General features: G+C 39.9%; 1 protein-coding gene across 1 annotated transcript; it reads right to left on the bottom strand.

The window, feature by feature from the left end:
* Positions 1-175: 175 nt before the first annotated feature.
* Positions 176-6,072, bottom strand: LOC138957260 (uncharacterized). The gene is made up of 4 exons (XM_070328404.1): positions 5,871-6,072; positions 3,783-4,073; positions 1,899-2,072; positions 176-379 (listed from the first exon to the last, which is right to left on the bottom strand). The coding sequence occupies exons 1-4, from the start codon at positions 6,030-6,032 to the stop codon at positions 191-193; spliced, it is 816 nt and encodes a 271-aa protein (XP_070184505.1). The 5' UTR covers positions 6,033-6,072; the 3' UTR covers positions 176-190.
* Between the last annotated feature and the right edge of the window lie 7,912 nt (positions 6,073-13,984).

Genomic DNA, 13,984 nt, shown 5'->3' with positions numbered 1-13,984 from the left:
TTTTATTGTTGCTCTTTTTCAAAGGACATTTAGTAAATAAATTACATAATCTAACATAATTCGCGACAAATCTGCTGTGTGCGTGTTTGCGAAGGGGAGGTACGTGGGGGTGTCATATTTTGTTTTGTTTTTTAAATATAAATTTGCAGACTGACATGTTTAAAAGTGGGAGTGTTGCATGGGGTAATGTTCATTTTATTCTGATTTTAATTTCCTCTTTCTTGTCTTCAAAATGAGCTCTAATTCGAAAGAAAAAAGAAAGAAAAAAGCCATAAATAATAAGACACTCACCAATGCCATTCAGTTTCTCTTCGTCCACATTGCCGTCACAGTCATTATCAACGATGTCACCCATGTCCGGTTTAGTTTTGGAGCATGCCTGTATTTAACGTCAAGGTTACATCACAGCTGGTATGGCTGCTGTGCATTTTATCCATGTCGAGACAGTAGGCTACGTCAAAATATGAAAGTCGTCACTTTTGCCGAGAGAGACGTCATTCATATCATTGCGTACTGTCGAGACATAGATTTAATCCCATATGAGACATCAGCTAGGATGAAACCTGTATAATTATACAAATGTACCATGAGCAAAACACACAAAAACACGTGAAACAAGTGTACATCTGAAAAAATGAAAGTCTGGATAACAGATTTCATTTTTTTCTGAAAATATGGATTGATTATTTCATGCACAAGGGTACAAATGCAACGAGTCTGTGTGTCTCCAGTCTAGGCAAAAGACTACAGACTCTAGTCCACATAATTATACTTGTTTGCATCTATGATGTATGTACTGCCATCTTCAGTACAGACATATTTCCACACTAAAACAACAGATGTATCTGTATTGTATACCATTAATGCATGCTAGATAATGTTTTTTTTCTGTCTTTTTGAATGTCCTCATAATTCTCATGACAATGTCAATCGTTGTGACAATTTTACATTTGAATGTATTCATTTTAATGGACAATAAATGGTTGGTATTGGTATTGGTATTGGTATTGTTATGCTCACATCTACGTCACAAAGCCACTGCCAGGCTCTAGATGTAGCGGTATTGTATATCATTTAAGCATGCTTTATGTATTCATTTTAATGGACAATAAAGTCGTGCTATTGTTATTGGTATCGGTATTGGTATTGGTATTATTATTGGTATTGGTATTGTTAAGATCTCATCTACGTCACAAAGCCACTGCCAGGCTGCGCATGCAGCGGTATTGTATATCATTTAAAGCATGCTTTATGCATTCATGTAAATAGACAATAAAGTGTTGTTATAGTTATTGGTATTGGTATTGGTATTGGCATTGGTATTGTTATTGGTAGTGATTTTGGTATTATAAAAATAATAATAACGGGCATTTATAAAGCGCCTTATCAGAAGTTCAAAGCGCGTGACAACAATTATACATGATACAAAATTCATACAATCACTGTCAGATTCAAACAACACATCATGCACATCTCACATCCCCAGACTCTATGCTGAGGAACTATCCGTAATGTTGTTGGAACAAGTGAGTTTTCAAATTGGACTTAAAAGATGAAATGGATGGAGAGTGACGTAATTGAAAGGGGAGTGAATTCCATAACTGAGGGCCATAATACGAAAACGTGCGGAAGCCATGAGCCTTGCGTTTAAAGCGACCTTGACGGAGAAGTCGAGCATCATCAGAAGAACGAAGGGTGCGAGAGGGAGTGTAGAGGGAGACCAGTTCCGAAAGATAGGCAGGTGCCGATTCAGAGATGATATTGTAGCAGAAGCAGGCAGCTTTATACCAAATACGTTCAGACACAGGAAGCCAGTGAAGTTATTGTCATTGGTATTGTCATTGTCATTGGCATTGGTATTGTTATTGGTATTGGAATTGGTATATTGTTATGCTCACATCAACGTTGATGTCAGCCAGACGCAGGCCGGCCAGGTAGGCGTAGGAGTTGACCTTGTACGTCCCCGAGACGAGCGCCATGAAGGTGACGGTGGGGTCATCGTGGAGGAGGGTGTGCGAGCCGTGGGTCACGTTGACCCACAGGTGCACCATGTCGGGGGAACCAAGCACTTCCTGCAAAGGAAAACATTGGTCATTGACTGGGTAACGCGTTTTGTCAATGTCCTCTGCCTTTTACCAAAGGAATCCACACAAAAGTAGACTGCCAACGTTCCAAACATCGGAATAAAAAAAGAACAAGAATGGGGGAACCAAGCACACCCTGCAACAGAAAACAAGTGGTCGCCTTTTACATAAGGAAACCAAAAACAGATAGGAGTGCCAACGTTCCAAAATTCGGAATAAGAAAAAAGAAGAAAAAAGAAATGGGGAAACCAAGCACATCCTGCAACGGAAAACAGTGGTCATGCATTCAATGGGTCTATAGCGTTTTGTCAGTTTTGATTTGTGTCTCATTCGCCTTTTACCGAAGGAAATCAAAAACAGATAGTAGTGCCAACGTTCCAAAATTCGGAATAAAAAAAGAAGAAAAAAGAAATGGGGAAACCAAGCACATCCTGCAAGAAAAAAACAAGTGGTCATTCATTGATTGGGTTGAGTGTTTTGGTTGTTTTGATGTGTGTCTCCGTTGCCTTTTACCAAAGGAATCCAAAAACAGATTGACTGCCAAAGTTCCAAAATTTGGAATTTTTAAAAATACAAGAATGGGGGAACCAAGCACATCCTGCGACAAAACAAAGTGGTCATGCATTGGCTGGGTCTAGCGTTTTAGCTGTTTTGACTTGTGTTTCCTTTGCCTTTTACCAAAGGAATCCAAAAACAGCTGGACTGCCAACGTTGAAAAATTCGGAGTAAAAAACCCCACAAGAATGGGAGAACTCAGCACATACTGCCACAGAAAGCAGTTTTCATTGACTGGGTCTAGCGTTTTGTCTGTTTTGATTTGTGTCTCCTTTGCCTTTTACAAATGTAATCCAACAACAGATTGACTGCCAAAGTTCCAAAATTCGGAATAGAAAAACAACAAGAATGGGGGAACCAAGCACATCCTGCATCAAAAAGCAGTGGTTATTGACTGGGTCTAGCGTTTTGCTCTTTTGATTTGTGTCTCCTTAATTTTGCCTTTTACCAAAGGAATCCAACAACAAATTGACTGCCAAAGTTCCAAAACTCGGAATAGAAAAACAACAAGAATGGGAGAACCAAGCACATCCTGCAACAGAAAACAGTGGTCATTGATTGGGTCGAGTGTTTTGGCTGTTTTAATTTGATAGACTGTTTCAACGTTCAAGAATTCAGAATAAAAAAAACAACAAGAATGGTGATGTATTAGAACATTTAATTTATGACAAAAGTCATGTGTTTGTAATGTTGTTTTTTCCATAAACTAAACGTTCAAATTACTTAACATTCTTGATTTTGTGTATCCTTTTACCAAAGTGCTGTTGCAAACTATGTTGTAGATTTTATATTTGGTGTTGCCTACACTACCCCCGCCCCCCTACTCACCCCGGACAATATTTTTAACTTTTTGCAAGAAATGTAAATTATTGACTGTCAAAATAATAATCCGAGTTGGATTGAACCTTCGACCTGTTACTATGATACGCCATAAATGTGAATACTTTTATAAGGCTGGTCGAGAACAAAACACAGAATAAGTTCGATACCGAATCGGTCACGGATGACCCAGCTGGGTTTTTGAGACCAAAAAGCACACATTAAAAAATCAAACAACCAACCAATTAACCAACCAACAATCCTACCCCCCCCCCCCCCCATACCCCTCCCCTACCTCCAATCTTTTCCAGCAGCTAAGCTCACCTTTTGTTCTATCCACTCGATGTTCCTGTCTCCGTCCAGCTGTAGTCCCCCCACCTTGCTCTTCGCGATGACCACAGAGACCTTGTTGTTGAACTCGTTGCCTTTTGGATCCCTGACGGAAGACCAGGTGTAGTCAGCGGCGTACTGGGCCTTGGGGATAATGATGGACATGGCAGGGTCGCCAAAGTTGGCACCGTCGTTGGGGCCTCGCCAAGTCTTGGCAAACAGGTTCACGCTGACAGGTTTGTCTGAGATCAGAGTCTGGTAGTGTCCTGTAGGGATGTCTAGTTCCTGTTGAACCACAAGAGTTTGTATCAAAAAGCGCCGGTCGTTTGAAGTACATGTATAATCATAAACATGTGGATATTTATATTGCGCACATTCTAAAACAGTTCTAGGCGCCTCAGTCACAAAAGCATTCGTGAATAAATTATTGTGTACAGAATTCTAAATCAAATGATATCTTACTGACAAGTGAATATAGCAGTAGTAATACTACAGTCAGAATAAAGAAGTAGGATACTCCAATCGACCAGCGCTTTGATGCAAGTTCCTGTGTGTTGAACCAGTCAATTGACTGAAGGCACACTAACATGAAGGCATCTGGACATAACAGACTAAACCATCAATATGGCCACAAAGCTGAAGCTAGTTTCCTCCCCCCTATGTCCGCAGGGCCGGACCAAGTTCGTTTGAGGGGGGGGGGGGGGTTCCAACTGAAGGCAGGGATCCAAAGTCCACATTTTTTTCTCTGAGAGGTACATTGGATGGCCAGGGGGGGGGGGGTCCGGAACCCTAGGAAACACCCCCCCCCCCCCCCCAGATCCGGCCCTGTGTCCGTGTGGCAAGAATCAGACAGCAGAGCACATTCTGCAGGCTTGTCCATACCACAGTGCTCTGAGGGACACCACCTGGCCAGAGGAGACAGCGCTACAAAAGAAGCTATACGGCCCCAAAGAGGACTTGGAGAGGACAGCACGTTTCGCCCTGCAGTCCGGACTGACGATCTAACAGCGAACGACAAGAAGAAGAAGAAAACATGTCGGCTCTCCGTCTCAGTTGTAGCCAGGCTAGTAGTGCATGGGACAAGACCATCCCTCCACTTGGTCACATACCTAACATTAACAGCCCCGGGTGTTACATGGGACAAGACCATCCCTCCACTTGGTCACATACCTAACATTAACAGCCCCGGGTGTTACATGGGACAAGACCATCCCTCCACTTGGTCACATACCTAACATTAACAGGCCGAGTGTTCTCTGTACACAGCGGGAATGTTGTGTGTGAAATTATTTCGTAAAAAGCAATGGTGGCATTTTAAGGAACTAATTTATCTTCAAGATAATTTTAGTGATATCACCACTTTGGCACGTAAAAGACTTCGGTTATTCTGCCAGAAGTACAGGTGGCTGAGAGCACCTCACTACGCACACACCTTCGTAGCGCGACTCTTTTTGTTGCTAGCGTTCCGCTTGAAAGAAGCAAATCAAATTTCTGAAAAATAAGGCCTGGGTTGTTTTTTTAAATTATGCCTTATTTCTTTCAAGACATATTTTTCTGATTTTTGACCCTTTGTACCTAAGATAATGTCGCGCGTCGACATGACCATTTTCAAAAGTTTGAGTTGCAGACGAACCCCACTTTTAAAACCTTCAAAAATCTGAGAAAAGCAGGTCTTAAAAAGGAGGGAGTCTTGATATGGGGGTTAATTAACTGAACTTATAAACAGAAAATCTTATAAAAAATAAAATAAAAATCTTAAGAGGGCCTTAAATGGGCGGTTGTGGTGAGGTTATGCCCCTTCTTTCTTTCGGCTGGTACCAGGCGGGAACCTCGCGGCAAGATCACACGAGAAAGAAGAAAAAAAGCCGTGCATTGGTCCCAAATAGCTTGTCGCTTTGGTAACAGTTCGTGTGTAAGTCGTGCATTGTATAGCCTACGGTAAAAAGACAATGGTAACAGGCGGAACCTCGCGGCAAGATGACACAGGAGTTGTCTCGCGTTATCACCCCAGAAGCGCTCATTGGGGGGGGTCTTAAAAGGGGGGGGTTCTCATTTAGCTCTGACAGGGGACCATTGACTCACCAAGAAGTTGCCAGCCTTGCTAATAGTGTAGGACGAGCTGTTGTAGAGGGAAACAACAGTGTCGCTCTCAGACGATACGATCCTGTAGATGTCGCCAACCGACCTGTCTGGGGTGCTGATCAGGATGAAGGTCTTGCCCCACGTGTTGACCGGCATCAGCATCTCCGTCAGGTGATCCGCGCTATTGTTGTTCCGCGATCCTTGAACGAACAATGAAAAATGAATAACAGAACATCAGCATCTCCGTCAGGTGATCAGCGCTATTGTTGTTCCGCGATCCTTGAACGAACAATGAAAAATGAATAACAGAACAGCATCTCCGTCAGGTGATCCGCGCTATTGTTGTTCCGCGATCCTTGAACGAACAAGGAAAAATGAATAACAGAACATCAGCATCTCCGTCAGGTGATCAGCGCTATTGTTGTTCCGCGATCCTTGAACGAACAAGGAAAAATGAATAACAAAACATCAGCATCTCCGTCAGGTGATCAGCGCTATTGTTGTTCCGCGATCCTTGAACGAACAATGAAAAATGAATAACAGAACATCAGCATCTCCGTCAGGTGATCAGCGCTATTGTTGTTCCGCGATCCTTGAACGAACAATGAAAAATGAATAACAGAACATCAGCATCTCCGTCAGGTGATCAGCGCTATTGTTGTTCCGCGATCCTTGAACGAACAATGAAAAATGAATAACAGAACATCAGCATCTCCGTCAGGTGATCAGCGCTATTGTTGTTCCGCGATCCGTGAACGAACAATAAAAAATGAAGAGAAAACAACAAGAAAGGTTAGGTTATGCAACGTTGAGGTAAACATAAACATGAATAACAGAACATCAGCATCTCAGTCAGGTGACCGGTGCTATTGTTGTTCCGCGATCCGTGAACGAACAATAAACAAGTCGCGTAAGGCGAAATTACTATATTTAGTCAAGCTGTGGAACTCACAGAATGAAATTGAACGTAGTCCGGAGCTAGTGCAAAAGGCAGTGAAAGTGACGAGCCTGTTTGGCGTGGTAGCTATTGCGGTTGCGCTGTGCTTCATAGCACGCTTTACTGTACCTCTCTTCGTTTTAACTTTCTGAGCGTGTTTTTAATCCAAACATATCATATCTATATGTTTTTGAAATCAGGAACCGACAAGGAATAAGATGAAAGTGTTTTTAAATTGATTTCGAAAATTTAATTTTGATCATAATTTTTATTTGTTTTTTAATTTTCAGAGCTTGTTTTTAATCCAAATATAACATATTTATATGTTTTTGGAATCAGAAAATGATGAAGAATAAGATGAACGTAAATTTGGATCGTTTTATAAACACTTTTTTTTTTTTTTACAATTTTCAATGACCAAAGTCATTAATTAATGTTTAAGCCACCAATCTGAAATGCAATACCGAAGTTCGACATTTGTCGAAGATTGCTTGGCCAAAATTTCAATCAATTTGATTGAAAAATGAGGGTGTGACAGTGCCGACTCAACTTTTACAAAAAGCCGGATATGACGTCATCAAAGACATTTATCGAAAAAATGAAAAATATGTCCGGGGATATCATACCCAGGAACTCTCATGTCAAATTTCATAAAGATCGGTCCAGTAGTTTACTCTCAATCGCCACACACACATACACACATACACACATACACCATGACCCTCGTCTCTATGTTAAAACATTTAGGCAAAACTTGACTAAATGTAAAAATGAAGAGAAAACAACACGAAAGGTTAGGTTATGCAACGTTGAGGTAAACATAAAAATGAATAACAGAACATCAGCATCTCAGTCAGGTGACCGGTTCTATTGTTGTGCGGCGATCCTTGAACGATGAATGAAAAAAAAAATGATGAAAAAAGGAAGGTTAGGTGATTCAACGTTTAATGAGCGCTTCTGGGGTGATAACGCTAGACAACTCCTGTGACCTTGCTGCGAGGTGGCGCCATTTACCAGCCAAAAGAAAGAAGGGGCATAACCTCACCAGAACCGACCATTGTCTGTTTACCGTATAAAAGGCACGACTTACACACGAACTGTTACCAAACCGATATGCTATTTGGGACCAATGCAAGTTTTTTTTCTTTCTCGTGTGATCTTGCCGCGAGGTGGCGCCAGTTACCAGCCAAAAGAAAGAGGGGGTATAACCTCACCAGAACCGCCCATTAATCATAAAAATTAATAACAGAACATCAGTATCTCAGTCAGGTGACTGGTGCTATTGTTGTGCGGCGATTCTTGAACGAAGAATGACCAAAAAAAAGAAAAAAATGGAAGGTTAGGTGATTCAACGTTTAATTGAACACAAACAAAATTACAGAACAGTAGCGCTATTATGAATAAAACAAGTCGCTATTGTTGTTCGGCGACCCTTTAACGAATCAAAGAAAAAAACAAGAAAGGTAAGGTCATGTAACCTTTCATTAAACACAAACATTAATAACGTGCGGTGATCCTTAAAGGAAGAATTAACAAAAACAAGAAAGGTTAGGTCATGCAACGTTTTATTAAACACAAAGATTAATAACAGAATAATAGCACTGCTGTTTCCCATTGTCCATTGAACGAAAAATAAAACATGTCGCATAAAGCGATATCAAAACTTTCAGTTTAGACCTCAAACTAAGAGACCGATACAGAAAACTGAGGATCAGTCATCACCGAGACTACTACAGCCTGGCTAGATGGAACACGTAAACCGAGACGGGTTGAGCTGGTCTGGACAAAGCTTGCCAACACAGAAACTAATTTGCATAAATCTGTGTTCTTTTCATCACATTTTTTAGGGTAAACATAACATGTCTACATGCGCCCCGCTTTTCTTAACGACTTCTTCATATTTTTGGATGCAAGAAATGATGAAGAATAACATTAAATCAGTTTTGAATTTGTTGTTAAAATTACTGTTTTAGTCAGAATTCTTAAAATGTTCAACAAATCTATCAGTTATTTCAAAGCTTCCAAGCAGGATTGCAATGCCATAGTCCGGACCGGTGTAACACGAAATTTTTACTCCACGAAAAATTTACTCCGGAGTAAAAATTTCGTACGAAATTCTTACTCCGAGTAAATTTTTTGTACGAGAAAAGAACTCTCCAAGGCACGAAAAAATTACTCCCTCCACGAAATTTTTACTCCCCATTTTTTTTACTTCCAGTAAAAAATCTCGTACGCTAAAATGGGATGCGGGCGAAGGGATAATGTCAATAATGTGATCTCGCGCAAACGAATGTCGCGCTACCCTCCCTCCACCCCTTCCACCACCAAGACTAACAGGGGACACGGGAGTATACATTTCGTACACCTGGCATGGGAAGTTAAATTGCTCGTGTTAGGGTGAAGTAATTAATCGGTTTTTTTATTCGTCAGGGGAGTAACGTTTGTGTACGAAATGTTTACTCGGAACTCACCTGTCGTGGGGAGTAATTTTTTCGTGTAATGGGGGAGTGCTTTTTTCGTAAAGGGAGTAACATTTACTCCGGAGTAAAAATCTCGTGGGAGTAATTTTCTCGTGTTACACCGGGTCAAAAAGTATTTGACCAAATAACAATAGGGTCGGCACAGTGCGGCCTCAACTATTTGTGTAAATGCCGGCCATGACGTCATCAAAGGGATTAAAGGAAAAAAAACTATAGGTATATGATCTGGAAGCATTCACTTGCAAAATTGTATAAGCATCTGTCGGGTTGATTTTGGGGCATCGCTGCATTTGCACACACACAGACACACACTGACAAACACACATGTGTGGAAAAATCAGTTTACTTTTAATGTGAAAAGGTTAAAATATGTGACCCTCCACCACGAAATGAGTCGCATGTCACCTCGCGCGGTTCTGCGCTAGGCGTAATATAAGTCCGGGGAGTGTCTGGTAACAGTGTGTGGGTCACCTTAGTCACAGGCTTATAACTCAAACAGTTTTCGCTCTTTTCTAAAACGGGTTTCACCACTGGATAGAGCATAAAAAACTCTTCATGAAAATGTAAAAATATGAAAATCATGCAAAGGTGACATGCGACTCATTCCCTGGTGGAGGGTCACATATGTTATATGTCAAAAAATGGAACTCCAATAATTATATACAATTCTGGAAAGGTCAAATAAGAAGTTCACCAAAGTTAAATTTTTATCAAAGAATAGTAACAAATTATAAAACGGAACCATATCTGTTATGCATAAAACAAAGAAAATATAAACAGTTGTGTAAACTAAGAATAAGTGCCCACGACCTGAAAATTGAAACTGGTAAATACAGCAATACACATAGGGAATAGATTATGTGAAACATGTGGAGTAATAGAAGATGAAATACATTTTCTAGATAACTGCACAGAAAACAACCAATTACGAAAATCTTTCATGAGTGAAATTAATCGACCTATATATTCATATGATGTACCAAGTCAACTTTTGCAAGTAGACAATGTACAAACTAACTTGGGAGAATTTGTATATAATTGCTTCCCCCCCAAAAAGAAACAATGATATCATTTGGTTATTTATCTTCCCGTGTCTTATGAACACTACGTTTCATGACAATAAAGTTTATTCGTATTCGTATTATTCGTATTCGTATTCGTATTCACACACACACACACACACACACACACACACACACACACACACACACACACACACACACACACACACACACACACACACACACACACACACACACACACCACACACACACACACACACACACACACACACACACACACACACACACACACACACACACACACACACACACACACACACACACACACACACACACACACACACACACACACACACACACACACACACACACACACACACACACACACACACACACACACACACACACACACACACACACACACACACACACACACACACACACACACACACACACACACACACACACACACACACACACACACACACACACACACACACACACACACACACACACACACACACACACACACACACACACACACACACACACACACACACACACACACACACACACACACACACACACACACACACACACACACACACACACACACACACACACACACACACACACACACACACACACACACACACACACACACACACACACACACACACACACACACACACACACACACACACTCACACACACACACACACACACACACACACACACACACACATACGGACGAGGAGCACCTTAGGTACCGGTCATACGCAGACGGATCTGTGTGACTTCTGTACGTACGAAATCCACATTAGGTACCGTTTGGCTATACACAGTGTGTAACCCGTACGGACGAAGGCGTTAAGTACCTGTTTCCTATACACACTGATGGTTGTGTATAGTGTCAGTAAAGTGTGAATAGGTGAGGATGGAACTTTAACCGTCGATCACTTTACATACATGTATAACCTCAATTAATATGTTGCATGTTTTGATTTGTATGTTCCTTACTTTGTCATTTTGTTGTTTATGTTTATTTGCTTGTTTGCTTACTTGTCGATTGTTTGCTGGTTCGTTCGTTTACTTTGTTTATTTGTCATGTTGCTTTACTTGTTTATCATTTATTAGACATTTGTATTAGAAGTAAGGACCGGTTGTAAGAAAAGGCGTCACCTTAAACCTCTATCCTTGAAAAATAAAGTTCCATCATCATCATTATCATCTCTCTCTCTCTCTCTCTCTCTCTCTCTCTCTCTCTCTCTCTCTCTCTCTCTCTCTCTCTCTCTCTCTCTCTCTCTCTCTCTCTCTCTCTCTCTCTTTTACATTTAGTCAAGTTTTGTCTGTGCCGGTGTGCGTGCGCGTGTGTAGAGCGATTCAGAGTAAACTACTGGACCGATCTTTATGAAATTTGACATGAGAGTTCCTGTGTATGATATCCCCGGATTTTTTTGATTTTTTTTCGATAAATGTCTTTGATGACGTCCGGCTTTTTGTAAAAGTTGAAGCGGCACTGTCACACCCTCATTTTTGAATCAAATTGATTGAAATTTTGGCCAAGCAATCTTCGACAAAGGTCGGACTTCGGTTTTGTATTTAAGCTTGGTGGCTTAAAAATGTATTAATGACTTTGGTCATTACAAATCTGAAAATTGTAAATAATTGTTTTTTTATAAAACGATCCAAATTTACGTTCATCTTATTCTTCATTATTTTCTGATTCCAAAAACATATAAATATGTTATATTCGGATTAAAAACAAGCTCTCAAAATTAAAAATATAAAAAATTCTGATCAAAATCAAATTTCCGAAATCGATTAAAAAACAATTTCATCTTATTCCTTGTCGGTTCTTGATTCCAAAAACATATAGATATGATATGTTTGGATTAAAAACACGCTCAGAAAGTTAAAACGAAGAGAGGTACAGAAAAGCGTGCTATGCAGCACAGCGAAACCATCACCGCGCTAAACAGTCTCGTCAGTTTCACTGGGTTTTGCGCGAGCGGCGGACTACGGTCACTGTGAAAAAATGCAGTGCGTTCAGTTTCATTCTGTGAGTTCCACAGCTTGACTAAAATGTAGTAATTTCGCCTTACGCGACTTGTTTTTTTGTTTGTTTTTTAAATTGGAGAAAACCGGTTTCTTTTTTTGTTGGTTTTTTTTGTGTGGTTTGCATGGTTGTTTATACAAAAAGCAATTGAGGAGCCATAGATGGTTACTTTTTTTTTCTCCTTTTTTTATTTATTTTTTTTATTCTCGTCCATCCGCTCCCTCCCACCCCCCTCATAATATTCACAAACGTCATATATCACTTCACCTCATCTCGACTTATACATTACTCACAATCTTCTAATGTACATTTTATTTTTCAATAATGATACTATTCAAATCGTATCTATCACCATACTAATATTTACTAATACACATTTTTGCAATCAAGATAATGTGATTAAGTACCTTATTATTTTGGCATATATTACTAGGTTGATAACCAAACAAGACATCGTGTTCTGAGAGGTGCACATTTGATCCTGTATTTCTAAAAATATAATGGACAACATTTTCCCAAAAGCTCGTCAACTTCTCACATTGACAAAAAAAGTGTTCAACATAATCAATGTGTTTACAAAATGTACATAATTTTGTTTCTCTAATTTTCATTTTATTTAATAATATATTCGTGGGATAAATATTATGTAATATTTTTCATTGTAACAATCGCAATCTTTCTTCTTTTGTACATTTGCTTGCTAACAGCCAATGACTGTGATCTAGTTTAACCTGATATTTATGTAACCAAAATGTAGCAGCGCAAGGCTCGCTCGCTTTAGACTGGACTATCAGCATGCGAATCTTTCTCGCGGAGGGGTTAATGATCACAGTGTTCCGTGTGTCAAGGTCATTATTGTGTTCGCCTGCTCGCGGGCTGGCTGTGTTTTTGCGAAGTGCAAGCGCTCGCACAGCAGTCTTCACTGCGCGGTACTCAAAAAATCTAGAGGGACTGTATCCTTTCTTTGTGCACAGCTGGTTAAAAGGAATCATATCTCCGTTAACCCAAATATCTTTCACCATATCTAAATGCGCTTCTATCCATTTTTTTTAAATATAAGCTTTTATTTTTATAAACCACTTTTATATTGTTCCACAAACATTGATCGCCAAAGCGATCTTCTCTCTCATAAATCAATGCTTTATTATGGATTCATTTTAAGAGAACTTCTGTCTAAAAGTTTGATCGAATGCATTCAATACCTTGGTTTTAGTAGTGTTGTGGCTTTAAAACAAAGTAAATTTCTTCCCAATACCTGATAAAGACTTAACGGAATCGTTGTCCACGGTTCATGTTTTTGTTGTTGAAGTTTTGCTGCCCATGTCAGTAAAAAAGAAGTCTGCATATCGTGGACGTTTATCATGTTAATACCACCTTCTTCCACCACATTACACAATACATTTCGTTTAACTTTTTCAAAGGCTTTTGTATTTGAATACTTCCTTTTCCAGAGAAACCTGAACAAAATAGTATTCAACTTATCGAGAACTTTAACAGGGGCAAGAAGCGCCTGCATAACGTAAACAAATTGTGAAACTAAGAAGGACTTAATAATACATAATTTGCCGCTTATACTTAAATTTCTTCTTGACCATCTGCAAATGATTTGTTCAACT

This window comes from Littorina saxatilis, unplaced genomic scaffold (assembly GCF_037325665.1).
Source record: "Littorina saxatilis isolate snail1 unplaced genomic scaffold, US_GU_Lsax_2.0 scaffold_2193, whole genome shotgun sequence".
Taxonomy (NCBI): domain Eukaryota; kingdom Metazoa; phylum Mollusca; class Gastropoda; order Littorinimorpha; family Littorinidae; genus Littorina; species Littorina saxatilis.
Note: the sequence above shows the minus strand (reverse complement) of the source record. Positions and strands in the feature narration are given on the sequence as shown.

Bases quoted from the DNA above. Each gene is read 5' to 3' on its own strand.
- LOC138957260 (XM_070328404.1), bottom strand. From the start codon at position 6,032: ATGCTGATGCCGGTCAACACGTGGGGCAAGACCTTCATCCTGATCAGC. The intron at 2,073-3,782 runs GTGAGCTTAGCT...TTTCCTTTGCAG, and splicing joins TCGAGTGGATAGAACAAAAG to GAAGTGCTTGGTTCCCCCGA. The intron at 380-1,898 runs GTGAGCATAACA...CGTTAAATACAG, and splicing joins TGGCTGACATCAACGTTGAT to GCATGCTCCAAAACTAAACC.